Here is a 15167-nt window from a genome sequence, read left to right as displayed (position 1 = left end):
CGTACAGAATGGGCAGAGTGATTGGGAAAAAAAAAAAAAAAAAAAAAAAACGCAAAGGGGGGGAGCAAAGTGGTGTGCACAAAGAGGGGAAGCAAAATGGTGTTTACAATGAGGGGAAGCCAACACAGTGTTTACAATGCGGGTAGGCCAAATTAACTCGCGGGGCGCATGGTCGGGAAGAGGATGACATCCTTAATACAATTCTTGTTGGTTAGGAACATGGCGATTCGGTCGATGCCGAGGCCAAGGCCACCGGTGGGGGGCAGTCCATATTCGAGGGAAGTACAAAAGGAAGCATCAAACTGGAAGGCCTCTGCATCTCCCTTTTCCCTATCCTTCTGTTGCGCCGAGAAGCACTCCTTCTGTTTAAAAGGGTCATTCAATTCTGTATATGCATTTAGGACTTCCTTCCCACAGATGAACATTTCCAATCGTTCAGTTAGCCCCGGCTTGGATCTATGGTACTTGGCTAAGGGGCTCATAATTTGTGGGTGCTCAATAATGAAGAAAGGCTGATTGGGGTATTTATTTTCTATAAAGTGGGAAGCCAGCTGATCTAACAGTTTTGCCGCAGTAGGAGGGTTTGGCATTTCGATTTTATTTTCTTTAATCAAGTTGATCATTTTGTTAATCGTTTCTGGGGAGTCATACGGTTGTTCCAATTTTGTGTTGGTTAATTTTTCGAGCTCCTCCACAATTGACACCTTAGGGTATGGAGGGGTGAAATCTATTTCCACGGGATCTTTCTCTGGCCCATCTTTATTATACAAAATTTTGTAAGTCCCAAATAGGTGCATAACTAAGCTGGAGAAAAAATCTTCAGACCATTTGATGAGGTCATAAAAGTCTGCATAAGCCCAGTAGAATTCACACGAAGTAAATTCTGGGTTATGCGTATTGTCTATTCCTTCATTTCTGAAGACCTTTCCTATTTCATACACCTTGTCTATCCCTCCTACGATTAGCATTTTTAGAGGTAACTCTGTGGCGATACGGAGGAAGAGATCCAAATCTAAGTCATTATGGTGAGTGATAAATGGCCTGGCACTTGCCCCCCCTGCTACTAAATTCATGGTGGGAGTTTCTACTTCTATGAATCCTTTATCGTTGAGGAAATTTCTTAAGTAGTTAATAATTTTCGTCCTCGTAATGAAGGTACTTCTGGTGTTTTCGTTTATCATTAAATCTAGGTACCTCTGTCGGCACCTAATTTCTGTGTCCTTTAACCCATACTTCATTGGCAGCATGTGCAGACAGGGGGAGAGGATGATCGTTTCCTTGGGGAATATACTTAACTCTCCTTTTTTGCTTTTTCCCGGGAACCCCACAATTCCTACGATGTCTCCTCGCCTGATCTTGTCATACGATTCTGCGAAATTTGACTTGGTATGATCATGGAAGGCGAAATTGGCTAGCACTTGTATTTTGGCTCCATCTCCAACCAAATCGAAAAAGCGTAGCTTCTGCCCTGAGGCGGATACCCTCATTATTCTGCCTGTCACATTTAGGGGGGTATCTTCCAGGTGCTCTCCGCTCGCCAGGTGTTGGTACTTTTCCACAAATTCCGGCACCGTTATCGTCCTCTCAAATTTATGTGGGTAGGGGTTGATGCCCTTGGCCTTTTGCTCCAGGATTAACTTGGACCTGTTTTCGTAGTACAGCCGTGGGTCGACCTCCGCCTCCTCTTCCTTTTTCTTGTCCCTATGGGGGGAAGAAGTGGCGAAGTAGCGAAGCGGTGCAGTAGTGAAGTGGCGAAGTAGCGAAGCGGTGCAGTAGTGAAGTGGCGAAGTAGCGAAGCGGTGCAGTAGTGAAGTGGCGAAGTAGCGAAGCGGTGCAGTAGTGAAGTGGCGAAGTAGCAACGCGGCTCAGTAGCTACGTGGCAACGCAGCGGGGGGGGGTGCGCTTTGGGACGCTCTTCCGTATGCACACGCATGTGCCACCCATCACGCATACAGCGCAGGGGGGTGCCCCTCCCCATCGCATCTGCCTCGCAGTGGTTAGCTTACTTGGCCGGCTGGTTGCTGGCGACCTTCTTTTCGCCCTCCATCACGTGCTCCTTTTTCTCACTCATTCTGGCAAAGGACTGCTTGCAGTGAACCGGGCAGATGATATTTTTATTCTTGTTCAGAATTGCTGATGAGCAGGAATGCTGTTTGTAAAAGTGGCTGCCGATGTTTTTGTGGTATCTCAGGATGGGGAGTAAATCGCTGAACATGTGTGAAGATGTAAAAGATACGCTTCGTCGAGTTAGCGATTGTGTTCAAGTGGGGTTTTATCCAGGGGGCGCGCGTCGCTATGGTTTTTACCTTCGCGCTTGCGAATGAACGAGATTTTTATTTTGGCGCGAGTTGTACTTTTGCGCGAGTTGTACTTTTGCGCGAGTTGTGCTTTGTCGCTAACTTGGTGCAATTTTTCCTTTTCTTTTTTTTTTGTTCAGCTTTGTCAGTGGCTTAGTAACATTGCATGCGTTAATTAATGGCCTCCGCGCAGCTCCGCTTTTCCTCGGCCCCGCTCGCCGCCGCACGGTTGAGGTTTTTTCACTTCCGGGTGTTGGCCACCAAATTGGTAACAGCCAATTGGTGATAAATTTTTTTTTTTTTTTTTTTTTTTTTTTTTCTTACCTGACCCTGTAAGGTGATTTTTTCCTTTTGGCGAAACAGCCAAATGTGTCGTTTCTCCTGGAGCTGCTTAAAGCGGGAGGGGGAAGATGGGCTCTTTCACTGCCCTTGCGTGATTGTAGCTTCTATCGTGGGCGCGTTGGCAGCACAGAATGCACAGCTGGAAGGAACCATACGGTATGCACATGCATACGTGAAAGTTCTATTCACGCACGTGCAACATTTGCATTTTTGACCATGAGGAATAAAAATAAATAAAATGACCTCAATTTATTTTGCAAACATGTTGCTGTAGTGGAATGTCTTTTTACGAAACGCGGGTTGCGGAGCTGTGGTGAATTCCCCCGTCCCTTTTTACCGTCACCTGTTGATGGGGTCCAAAATGGGCGGCATTGGATTCGCCCCAAAGGGACACCCACGGATTGGGGGAGCAGGTACGTATGCACTGATAGATGGTCGCACGTGCATATTTACGGATAGATAATCGCACTAACCAAAAGAATTTCCACTGACACGTAAAATACCAACTGGCGCTTCTTCCCAGTTGTTCGTGAAGCTGATGCTTTTAATTCCCCGCAGCTGTGTTAAGCAAATGGGGAAATACTAAATTCGTGAGGGAGTAGTTGTGGTGGAGCTTTACTATGAAGCGTTTTAATGACGCACTGTTATGTGGTCATGTGATTATATAGTGGTCACATTTTAATCATTTAAAAAGGGGAAAAAAAAAAAAACAAATAGAAGGGACGTAAAAATAGGGGTGTTTTTTTTTTTAAATCAAATGCGACAAACGGGAGGGGCGGATGCTTTATTCGCGCCGCACACGTTGGTATCCATATAAAGCCCCCCTTTCGGGAGCAGAGTTGTAGAGAACTGGTTAAAGAATCGCTCAAAAGGTTCGGTCACAAGGTGGGTCTCGAATGTGGGATCGCTGGAGAGTGAAGAATTCGCAGCGCCTACTCTTGTTCCGCCTTTTTCCTATAAAAAGAAAATAAATAAATAAATTCAGGAGGGGTAAAATAGGTAGTACGTTAATGATACTGGCAAAAAAAGGGGTGTGTGTAAGGCGGGGGGGAGGTGTCACAGCAACAGGCGTTCCAAACAGGTACTGCGAACATATGCAATAGGCAATGTTCCCATTTCTCGCTTTGCTACTTACGCTTCCATTATTAGCGTGATGGTGTCCCCCTTGAGAAGAATCTTGCCCAGGTCTTTCCTCGTGTTCTTCTTAAGGGAAACTTCTGCTGACTCGTCTAGCACCATGTTCATGTACTCATCGAAGCCCTGTAAGGGGGTGGAGAGCGGATGGTAAGCAGTATATCTGGGGGTGACAAACGTGAGCACACAGGTACATGCAGGTTACGTACGTAGCGCATTCACGTGTGTATGCCCATTCGCGCCTGGAGTCGCGGAGCAGACGCCTTAATTACCAGAATTTTTCCCTCAATGCGGGTATCCGGTTTATCGTAGAGCCAAATTTGGACCACCGTTTTGTTCGTGAAAAATCTAAAAATTTGGTTCTGCGGAGGGGGGTAGGGAGACAAGGTGAGCAGCGCAAAGGGGGAACAAATGGAGTGGTACGCATCACAAGTAACAGTATTGCTCTTTGCGAGACCGCTTTGTGCGTCCGCTTGGCTTTTCCTTTTTTTTTTTTTTTTACTATAGGCTGGGTCATAATCTTCTGCAACTTCTTATTCGTCGCCGCCATTTTGTTCCACAGGGGTTTGTATCGTTAGAGGGGTGGGGGTTCTTCCGAAATGGGAAAAAAATGATCAATGCGCAAGGAGGTAGGGGCAACCTCTTCCTAGCCCAATGATGATTACCCGCGGGGGGATGGACTTGTTCCTGTACCTACACAGCTGTGGGCATACGCCACGCACTTGCGCGATGACACAGCGTGTTGCCGAGGAGGGAAATATCTGGGACGGCACGGGAGGCAGGAAGGCAGCAGTCAGCGAGGAGTTGTTCGAACATAAAAAATTGTGCTTACGTGTTTTTGCGTATTTATGCGTATTTTCGCGATTTTTGCGTACCTTTCTGCGCACTTTTCTGCGTATGTCGTGGCTCTGCCGAGTGGGAAATGAACGAAGTGGGAATCCTTTGCCGCTCTGCAATATTGCGCGGTCAGCTGGTTGGCGATTGGGTAGCCGTGAAAATTCGAAGCGGCCTGGCAGCGGGAGTCACATAATTGCGTGATGGCAAAGTGGAAGAATCGCGCGACGGGGTGATGGCGCGATGGCGCGATTAGCCAGCTTGCCGCACAACTGAGTTGGCGTTTCGTTTCTTCTCTTGCGCGGCCTTCTCGACACTGCCATTTGGGGCGGCCTATTATCCGGCGCGCTTCCCCAGAAAAAAAAAAAAAAAAAGAAAAAGAAAGAAAAGCAAAGCAAAGCAAAGCAAAGCAAAAAGGAGGAAAGAAAGCGGCATGTTAAAAATTGCCAACATTGAGAACCTGCCAAGTTTGCCACATGCAAGGGGAATGGACCCTCCAAGAGGTGGCGGCAAAGAAAGCGACGAAGCGAATAAGTGAGGAGGCGAAGAAACGCGCAAGCGAACGGCGCCCCAGTGACGGCATATTTACGGCCGTACCATGCTGCCAAAAAAAAAAACTTAAAGTTTGAAGCTGCTGTAAAGCCTTACTCAAGTGAGGAGCAGAAATGAAGAAGGGGGAGGAGAGCATACCGGGGAAAAAAGCCCGGGGGGGAAAAAACGAAAAGGATCTGCAAAGGTATATGGACGAACTGTGGGGGTTCGCCCCCAGTTCGGGAGATGAAAAGGACATAGCAAAGGAGGAGCCTGTAAAACGAGATGGTGACGGGGTGGAGACCCCTTCGGAGGAATCGGAAGGTGAAACGAATGATGAACGGGGAGGAAAAAAGGTGAGGAAGCTCCACCCTCGAATGCTGCCTCATCACATAAATCATGAGGAGAAGACTTACTTTGGTGGGGATGCTAACCCCATATGTGAAAGTCGCAGTGGTAAAACCAGCAGTGGAAACTATTGCGATGGGGAAGGCCCCCCAGCTGAAGGGAAGAAGAGAAAAGGGAAAAGGGGAAAAAACCACCCAAGTGAAGAATTGACTCCCCAAAATGAAAAGGACAACTTTTACCCAAGGGATGATAAAAGGAGGAAAAAAGAGGAGGATAGGCAGAAAGTTGCAAAGGGGGCAAATTATAAGGAAGACGAAGAAGAGGTTCCCTCTTGGAGAACCCCCCTTTTGAAGGGGACTAAGCCAAATGCAGTGAAGGAGAAGCGCAATGAGTGGGAAAATCGATCATATGGGGAACCAAAGAAAATGAAGAAACCCCCCCCTGATGAAGCCGCCCTACTAAATAGAAAAACCATTTTGAAAGAAAAAATGGAAGCCAAAAAAGAGTTCATGAGTGTGGTTCACGAAATCAGAAAGTTGACTCTGCCTCATTTGGATAAATTTCAAAAAAAAATTGTGGAAAATCATCAAGTAAAAATGCTCGGAGGTAAATTTGACAAAAGTCCCAAGGTTCATTATCCGGAGCTTATGTTTCGAAAGAAGTCCATAAAAAGGTACATCCAGGAGAGAAGCGAGCGAGATAGGATGATGGGCGTGAAGACGCAGACCGGGAACTACATTGATATGCAGGACGTAATTCGGCGGAAAAAAAGGATGAAGAAGGAGAAGACTTCGTCCAAGTTGTTTTAATTGGCAGTTGCGGTTCGCCCAGGGGAAAGCATTAGTCCCACGCACGTATACATTCGCACTTCTCACATTTTTGCATATTCCCATTTGTAACGCTTTATTCTTTACATCTCGAAAATGTAGCTTTTTTTTTTTTTTTTTTTTGGTACCACTTGACAATTTTTCGCTTGCTCCGCACCCGATGTGCGAACTTTCCCCGGGCAACTTTTTTTTTTAATCAAAGTGATAAAAACGCAGAAAGGAGGGGCACCTGGTGGGAAAAAAGAAGGAGAAACACGCATCACCAGGTTGCCCTCTTTTAAAGGCACGTACGAGCAATTTGCGAAGGGGACGTTGCCATTTTTCTTCCTTTTTACCGCGTCCATGCGGCACTTCGCGCTTGAACAGGCACATGTAGGGGTGCTTATCTGAGGGGCCACACAGCTCGCTGTAGCCCCTCCGCGTGGGTGACGTGAAGGGCAAAATGAATAGAGGGCCAGTGAGCTTCCCCCTAAGTGGTGGAAAAGGGAAAAAAAAACAAAAAAGGAACAAAAAAAACAATACGCACAGTACAGTACAGTGCAGATGATTTTTTTTTTTTTTTGTGAAGCGCGGGGGAGTGTAGCATGTTGGGCGAAGCGGCCATGTAAGCGTCGCGGGTGGAGTGCTGCCTAAGGGAGCACCGCAAAACGGAGCGCCACTCTACTGCCGCCCCCCCAATGGAGGAGGGCGAAGAATTCGCGCGGCAAATTTCCCTGTGGGGAACGACGCACCAGGAGATCCTGATGGGCAGCTCCGTGTGCCTGCTCGGGAGCAGCCTCACCTCCATGGAAGTTGCAAAGGGGTTGATGCTGAGCGGCATAAGGGACATCACCATTGTAGATAACACATGTGTAACCACGGAGGATGAAAAATTTTACATCTTCTCCAAAGGGGATGAAATATTAAATGAGTACAAATGCAAAGTGGTGAGAGAAAATATATTGCGAATGAATCAGCTAGCCAAAATTACATGTCTAGTTGAGGACCCCCTGAACTACATGAACGAGGTGAACCCAAATGGAGATGCGTACGATGTGATTATCTGTAACTTGTCTGTAAAGAGCAATTTGTCCGTTGAAAAGATTTGTAGGCGGAAATGCAAAATGGTAATAACGTGCTACGCTGAAGGGTACTTAGGTTACGTACATGTGAGTGTGGGAGACCACTTGTATGTGCAGACTTGTGGCAAGAGAAGGAGAGAGGAATCCGAGTGGGGGGTTTATACTAACCTGTCGCTGTCTCTCTATGACGAGCTGAAGGAATACGTGCGCCGGGTGGATTACGGCGCCATTCGCGGCCGCGGGTGGAGGGACAAAATTGTCTTTTTGGCCAAGTGCTACGGGGACTTTCGCGCAGGGGGGGGAGGGAGCGGCATCCACTGTGACAGTAGTATCCGTCTGGGTAGTGGCATCCATCGGGATAGTGGCAACCACTGCGACCGCCCCTTTCTAACCTTCCTGGCTGAAAAGCTAAAGCTAAAGGATGCCCCCCGCTTCCCCCCCCCGGACGAAACAACGTGCAAGATGCTCAGCCCAAGGAGCGTCACGCACAGGATTAAGGAGGCCCTGCTTGGAAAGCGAACAGAAGGCCACCCTCACAACCACATTTTTATATTCCTCGTCGTTTTAAAGAGCTTTATAAAAGATCGAAAGGGGTTACCCCTCCTGATGGACCTGAACAATGAGCACCCTGATGGTGGGGGGGCCACCACTTGCCTAGACAAAATTTTGCTAAACAGAAAAGTGAGAGACGGAAAACAAATTGAGGGACTCATCGAGAGGAAGAAGCGAAAATATGGATTTAGAAAAACATTTGCAATGTCCCACTTTGTCTATTTTTTTTGGAACTTTCTTTTCATTCGGAGGGCGGAGCGGAGTGGCAGCTCACAGGGTGACTGCTTGCGGGAGCACTTCCTAGAGTTTGCCTTTATGTACGGTTTGGGATTGAAGCCCATTCGAGAAGGCTACCCGAGCGTGCGCGGGCGGGGAGGAGCCCCCCTCCCACTGTGCTGCCCTCATTTAAAACAGAAGGCGAGGGGGGAATTACTCCTGTGTGGCAGACATATGAACCTCCTACATTTTGGCGAAAGAGCCCCAAATGGGCAAATTAAAAAGGAACTAAATAAGCGTGTTGATTTGTGCGCGCCGCGTGGTGAGAGGGACCCACACATGGATGGGGACGACAATGCGAAGGAGCTGCGCTTTTTACTCTCCTGTGTAGATACACACAGGAATGTTTTGCTGAATACGGTGAGGAAAGTGGAGAGCGAATTCAACCGGTTTGCCTGCAGCGTGGGGAGGTACGGCGCGTGTGCGCAGATGGTCATTGCGGGCTTGGTTACGCAGGAGGGGGTTAAAATGTGCTCGCTGTACTTGGAGCCGCAGTCGAGTTATTTCTTCTTCACGTCGGGGAGGCGGCGCGGCGGCGCAGGTTAGGGGCGGCCGCGCGAACATTGGCAGGTTCGTACATTGGCACGTTATCGAAGCAGTAAATTAGTGCGCCATCACAGTAGTGCGTTGGTACGCCACCCTGACACACCTCCCTGCATATTTGTTCTCGCCCGCTTTGCAAAAACACAAAACCTTTTAACAAATTGAAAGAGACAAGTTTTTTGGGGGGCGACGAAGGCGCACAAAAAAGGGGACGTGGGACGCACCAGCGCAAAGGCAAGGGGGCAGGACGACAGCCCACGCCGACGCGCGACCGAAAAGGATGAAATGCAAAAGCGATGAGATGCAAAAACGATGAGATGCAAAAACGATGAGATGCAAAAACGATGAGATGCAAAACGATGAGATGCAAAACGATGAGATGCAAAACGATGAGATGCAAAAACGATGAGATGCAAAAACGATGAGATGCAAAAACGATGAGATGCAAAACGATGAGATACGAAAACAAAGACTACACAAATATGCCAAACAAGCGACGGGTTTAAAAAAAAAAAAAAGGAACGATTTAAAACGAATTAAACGATTGGAAGCGACTTGTGCTAACTTTTTTTTTTTTTGATTCTCCCCGCGCGGTAGGCGGACAACGGGGGATGTTGCCCTGCTGCGTGGAGGCGCGCCGTGTTAGGGGGGCTGAGCGAAAGGAGGTAGAACTGAGCGAGGGAAATCTAGCTAAGCGAAGGGATCTAGCTAAGCGAAGGGATCTAACTAAGTGAAGGGATCTAACTGGAGTTTCAACCCATGGAGGCCGCTCCCCCGCCGCTACGCCGCTCCCCCGCCGCCACACCGCTGGGGGGTTAATCCTCGGGCACCTGGCGGAAGGAGGGCGGAATCCTGGTGCGCTCGTAGGAGGAGTTGTAGACCTCCCGGTCGTTCTGCAGCGAAATGTGGATGCCGGGCTCGAAGTGAATGCCGGAGTAAAAATAAATCAAAAAATAGACAGGGTAATCTTTGAAGGTATTTTTCGAAAAAAAAAACTTGGTGTTATTATTAATAAAAGTAATTAAGCCAATGTTAAACATTTTCTGGAAGCCCTCATAGTCAGTCTCATCCCCCCAGTGGATGTGTCCTGTCCTTGTCCTCTCGTAGAAGAAGGCAGAAGCCTTTTCTTCAATTGTTTTCGTTTCAATAACTTTATTATCGCAAGTGAAATGGTAATTATTATTTTTAATAGACCAGTACGATATGCTGTCTCCATTGTGTTTGAATATTAGACTCTTGGTGACTAGCCCATCCTTTGGTCTTTTAATTTTTTTGTTGAAGGTAGTCCTCATGATAATGACGTAGAGATCTGGATTGGCATAATTCGCCTTTCGGTTTACATTATTTAATTTGTTCTTTATGTTGACATAGTTAAAAAATGGAAGAATGGTCCCCTGCGTTATTTGCTTCATGAAAACGTGCGAGCCGATTACTTTGGACTTGAGATTTGCGCCGATTAATTTGTGCATGTTTTTCCTTTTAACCTTCTTTAGATCATCATAGGTCATTTTGTTGGCCGACAGGGACACTAGTTTGAAGAAGATAAGCTCGTAGATTCTGTAGCCTGACTCGTGCACTTCTTCCAGTATTTCGTCGTATTCGGTCGCCGCATTGTTTGGGTCTGCGCCGTCCATTTTGTTCGCCCCCTCCGCCTCATCCGCTTCCTCCGTCTCCTCCTCCCCGTTATCGTCATTATCGTTGCCATTTTGGTTGCCATTTTCGTTCTCTTCCGTGGCATCAGTGGATGCTAACGATTCTGTGGATGCTAACGATCCTACCGATCCTAACGACCCCACCGATCCTAACGACCCCACCGATCCTAACGACCCCACCGATCCTACTGATCCTAGCGATCCCACCGATCCTACCGAATCCGTCGACGCTACCGATTCCGTCGATCCCGTTATGGACCTACTCTGCAGGCGGTTTTTTTTTTCGCTTTCAATCAGCGCCAAACGCATGTCGGACTGTTTGGGGCTACTCCTAGAGTGGCTGTATAGGACCCCTTGGTTGGTCAAGTACCTTTTGGGTCTCACAATGTCCAGGGCTTTGCTGTTTGCGCCGTCTGATGAGTGGGGCACCACTACGTGTTCGTACTCATCCTTCGCAGATACTGCGGATGCAGTGGGTGCTGCGTTTGGCGCCTCCACGTTTTTCTTCTTGTCTGTGTATTTCAGCGTACTTCCGTCCACGACATTCGGGGGGGGGTAGCCCGTGACTCGGGACGCAATTGGGAGGGATGGGTTCCTCAGCACGGTGGGCCTCCTTCCCCGCTCGCCTTGCCCGCTGCCGTGGCCGCTACTATGGCCGCTCCTACTGCCGACGCTATTGATGCTGCTGGTACTGTCTCTGCGACCGCTGCTGCTACCGACGCTATGCCCGCTGCTGGTACTGTCTCTGCGACCGCTGCTGCTACCGACGCTATGCCCGCTGCTGACACTGTCTCTACGGCCGCTGCCGCTGCCGCTACCGTCGCTCCTGAGCGAGATGGTGATGGTCTCGTTCTTCGCCGTGACGGAGCTCGCGGGGGAGCGGCTGGGCCCGTAGGTCACTCGGAAGTGCATGTCCTTTCCGGCTTTTTTCCCCTCCTTGGCATCTTCCACCTTCTGGAGCTGCACCACATTATCTTCCTCTGAGAGAAGCGAGTCGGTTGACTTGGCCTCGCTCATGCCGGCGCTGTCACCGCTACTGCTCGTGGACCCCTTCCGTCGTTGGTCTATCAAATTTAAGTTGCGATCACTGCGATAGCGACTTAGGGGAGGAGAGCTATCCTGCATGACGCTTTGAAAATCGTTGGTACTTTTGTTCTTGCGTCTGCCGAGCCCACTGCTCGCTTTGCCGCTTCCCATGCTGCCACTTTGGCCGAAGGCTATGGACCTACCGCCAGCGTTTCTGAAGTTGCCCATGCTGTTCGTGCTGCCGCTGCGTCTGATGGCTGGTCTGGAGCTCTTCTTGCTCCCCCCGCTGGTATCGCTTCTGCCTTTGTTACTGTTTTGGTTGCCTTTTGGGGCGTTGCCCTTGTCGTCTCCGTCTCCGATGGGCCCCCCGCCCCGTTTGTCGTTGCTCAGCGCGTTTGGGCCTCCCCCTCCGTACCCACTTGCATTTGCGCTTCCCTTTCCGTTTGTGCTTGCACCTCCATTTCCGCTTGCACTTCCATTTTCGCTTGTGCCTCCACTTCCGCTTGCACTTCGGTCTCCACTTCCGCTCGCACTTCCGCTTACACTTCCGCTTGCACTTCCACTTCCACCCCCGCTTGCACCTCCATCCGCGCTCCCCTTCTTGCAGGCGCCGTTGGTGCAATCAGCGGCGGCCTCCTCCGAGTTGGCGATGGGGGGCCGCCCGCCGAAGAAGAGGTACTTGTTCATGTAATTCGAAATGAGAATCAAAACGGACTTGTTGTTCTTCGAGTCGTCTTTATTCCCCTTCATCACCTTGTAGAGGTAATCCTTCTTCAGGTAGTAATTGGTAAATTCTAGGTTAATGAGAAGGTTAAATTTTTCGTTTATAAATTGCTCGTCTATTTCGTAGTCTTCCGTGTATCCAGGAAAAAATTTAATAAAATAAAAAGTGCTGAGGTACCTCAAATCACTAACATTAAACTTGGGATCATCCGTTTGTTTTACGTTTCTTACATACCAAGGGACGAAGGAGCTCTCCGGGACGCTCACATTGGGGATCACACTACTAGTTCGCACTCCATTTTTGTCTAATAAATATTGCAGAGATAAAAAGAGACAATCCCCTGACCCACAAGTTTCCACATGACATAGGGTCTCATTATGGTTGTAGAAAAATTCTACCCAATTTTCTGAGGCTACTTGAAAATTATGCTTCGTACATAAATTTCGGAAGTAGCTAACCGGCCAAGTCATCCGTTTGGCCATTTTCATAACAAGGCTGTTTGTCTTCAGCGGGTTGATGATGCTTTGTAAAAAGGGTACCTTATCCTTCTGTGATTCGTCATCCTTTTTCGTGTATATTATTTGTTGTTCCTCCCCTTCGGATAGGTTATTATTCACTTTAAAATGCACGTGGTTTTTTTGGGTATCAATTTCTGTCATGAGGATGATAGGGGCGCCTGTACTCTCCAGGTTTAAGGAGAAATTGATTGTAAAGCATTTTCGGAGGGTTATAAATTGAACTAGCTTTTCAAAATAGGATGCGTTTTTTTCTATGTCGTAGCTGATTACGTCTTCCAGTAGGTCCAACAGCTTATCATCTGAGAGGTACTGCTCATCCGTTAGGTTGTTTTTTTTTTTTTCCTCCTTTAGCCTTTTCGCAAGGTATGAAAAATTGTCTTTTACAAATTTAAAAAATAGCTTTATATTTTCGTAGACCTCCTTTTTAAAATTTTCATAAAAAAGGGACTTCACACTATCTATCCCTAAGTCTTTTAGAATTACCTTCTTTTCGGTGGACTTGAAACAGACCACTAGCATGTTTTGCAACGCTCTCAGATTTTCAAAGTGCTCTTCACTGAGGTACATTTTTTCGTCGCTCATGTTGAATACCACTGTGGATATCCTCACCTCGTCGTCATTTGCACGTTTGCCCAGAAAGCTGTCTTCTTTGTTTATCGTCAGGGCCAGCAGCGCGCTCCACAGGTGGGCCGCCAGCAGGGTCGCCACCAGCAGCGCGCGCGGCCACGGCGCCGCTCCCCTTCTCCGCGCCATCTAGGGTGGTTAGAAGCAGTTATGGAGCAGTTGCGGAGTAGTTATGGGGTGGTTGCGGAGCAGTTACGGGGTGGTTGCGGAGCAGTTACGGGGTGGTTGCGGAGCAGTTACGGGGTGGTTGCGGAGCAGTTACGGGGTGGTTGCGGAGCAGTTACGGGGTGGTTGCGAAGCAGTTACGGGGTGGTTGCGAAGCAGTTACGGAGTAGTTGCTTAGCGGTTACTTGGCAGCTACTTGTCACCTTCTTGTCACCTTCTTTACAGACACTGGTGGACGGAATGGAAGTTACCGGGGGCAGCTCCTACGCCGTGGGCCTTTCCGCGCTCCTCCTGCCGTGCCCATCTGCCGCGCTGGCCTCTTTACGCCTCCCCCTCACGCCTCTCCCCGCGTTCGTGTCGCGCGAAAAGGCGGTAGCGAACAGGGAGGGGCGCACCGGGGGGGGACCCGCGCATGTGCAGAGGCGTAAATGGGTGCTTCCACAGGGGTACTTCCAGGGGGGTACTTCCACAGGGGTATTCCAAATGGGGACCTGCAAATGTATGATTATAGTGGGTACTTCCAACTCCGCACACGCACATGCATACAGGCGCGCCCCTTCCGGTCAGCGTCCCATTTTCAGCCGCTACGCGCGCGCTGGTGCGTCCGCCGGGTGCAGGGAATGGGGGCTAACTGACGGTAAAGGAGCGGAAAAATAACTGTTGCGGAAAAATAACTGTAGCGCAAAAAAAGGGGTGGGACGAACGCATGTGCATGCATGTGCAAACGCATAAACGGCGTTCGCTCATTAAATATGAACAGTGTTTATAATGTGTATAAATATGTATGTACTGCCGCATGCGATTTGGAGAAAAAAAAAAAAAAAAAAAAAAAAAATACAATGGCTTGGCGATAGCTGGGTGGCAAAAGGCATGTGTCCACCTAACCGTCAACCTGCGCATACAACTTTGACGATAAATTGAAACGCACGTGGGGGGATGCAAAAAAAAGGGAAGATTACTCGCAAGTGCATGTTGCTATATGTTGCTTGGGGTCCATGCATGGGGTCGCACGGCATGCGGCGGGAGAGGCAAACAGCCTGGTCAGCGGTGCCGGCTGGTTTCGCAATTGCTGCTTCGACGTTTTTGCACCTCCGCACTTTCGCCGTTTGCCCTTCGCCGTTCGCCCTTCGCCGTCCACCCTTCGCCGTTCGCCCTTCGCCGTTCGCCCATCGCCGTCCACCCTTCGCCGTTCGCCCTTCGCCGTCCACCCTTCGCCGTTCGCCCTTCGCCGTTCGCCCATCGCCGTCCACCCTTCGCCTTTTTCGTATTCCCCCATTTTGCCTCCTCCCATTTGCATCCCCCCATTTTGCACTTCCACATGTCGCTTCCCCCCCATGAGGGAAAATTCGCTTTCTGCGCGCAGTTTTGAAAAAGTGCATGTGCGTATGCGCGGGGGATGCGGCAGACGTATATGACAGACGCATATAACAGACATATAACAGACGTATGCGATTTTAAACCTATTTGGAAAAAAAAAAAAAAAAAAAGAACAACGCGGAATGGCACAGCCATTCGGGATGGCAATGACGCCAATTTTAACAACGTGAGGGATGCATCCACTGTGCCACTTTCGCTGATTTGCGAAAAAGTTGGACACGGGCAATGTCTGCATATGGCATGCGGTGAAAAAAATTGTGATGCGCAATTATTTTATTACTTTATTATTTTTTCTTTTTTTTTTTTTTTTTTCCCATTTGACTGTGTGGAATGAAA

General features: G+C 48.7%; 5 protein-coding genes across 5 annotated transcripts; 2 read left to right on the top strand and 3 right to left on the bottom strand.

The window, feature by feature from the left end:
- Positions 1–152: 152 nt before the first annotated feature.
- PVX_083400 (lysine-tRNA ligase, putative) lies at positions 153–2345 on the bottom strand (the record flags this gene model as incomplete). Its single annotated transcript, XM_001614229.1, has 2 exons — positions 2007–2345; positions 153–1701 (listed from the first exon to the last, which is right to left on the bottom strand). The coding sequence occupies exons 1-2, from the start codon at positions 2213–2215 to the stop codon at positions 153–155; spliced, it is 1758 nt and encodes a 585-aa protein (XP_001614279.1). The 5' UTR covers positions 2216–2345.
- Positions 2346–3571: 1226 nt separating this feature from the next.
- On the bottom strand, positions 3572–4323 carry PVX_083405 (small nuclear ribonucleoprotein E, putative; the record flags this gene model as incomplete). The annotated part of the gene is made up of 4 exons (XM_001614230.1): positions 3572–3593; positions 3775–3899; positions 4046–4135; positions 4276–4323. The coding sequence occupies 4 exons, from the start codon at positions 4321–4323 to the stop codon at positions 3572–3574; spliced, it is 285 nt and encodes a 94-aa protein (XP_001614280.1).
- A 949-nt stretch (positions 4324–5272) lies between these two features.
- Positions 5273–6295, top strand: PVX_083410 (hypothetical protein, conserved; the record flags this gene model as incomplete). The annotated part of the gene is made up of 1 exon (XM_001614231.1): positions 5273–6295. One exon carries the CDS (start codon positions 5273–5275, stop codon positions 6293–6295), a length of 1023 nt encoding a protein of 340 aa, XP_001614281.1.
- A 695-nt stretch (positions 6296–6990) lies between these two features.
- On the top strand, positions 6991–8748 carry PVX_083415 (hypothetical protein, conserved; the record flags this gene model as incomplete). The annotated part of the gene is made up of 1 exon (XM_001614232.1): positions 6991–8748. The coding sequence occupies one exon, from the start codon at positions 6991–6993 to the stop codon at positions 8746–8748; it is 1758 nt and encodes a 585-aa protein (XP_001614282.1).
- An 812-nt stretch (positions 8749–9560) lies between these two features.
- Positions 9561–13418, bottom strand: PVX_083420 (hypothetical protein, conserved; the record flags this gene model as incomplete). The annotated part of the gene is made up of 1 exon (XM_001614233.1): positions 9561–13418. The coding sequence occupies one exon, from the start codon at positions 13416–13418 to the stop codon at positions 9561–9563; it is 3858 nt and encodes a 1285-aa protein (XP_001614283.1).
- Positions 13419–15167: the final 1749 nt, after the last annotated feature.

Source organism: Plasmodium vivax, chromosome 12, assembly GCF_000002415.2.
Source record: "Plasmodium vivax chromosome 12, whole genome shotgun sequence".
NCBI lineage: Eukaryota > Apicomplexa > Aconoidasida > Haemosporida > Plasmodiidae > Plasmodium > Plasmodium vivax.
The sequence above is the reverse complement of the archived record's forward strand: the minus strand, read 5'-3'. Positions and strand labels throughout refer to the sequence as shown.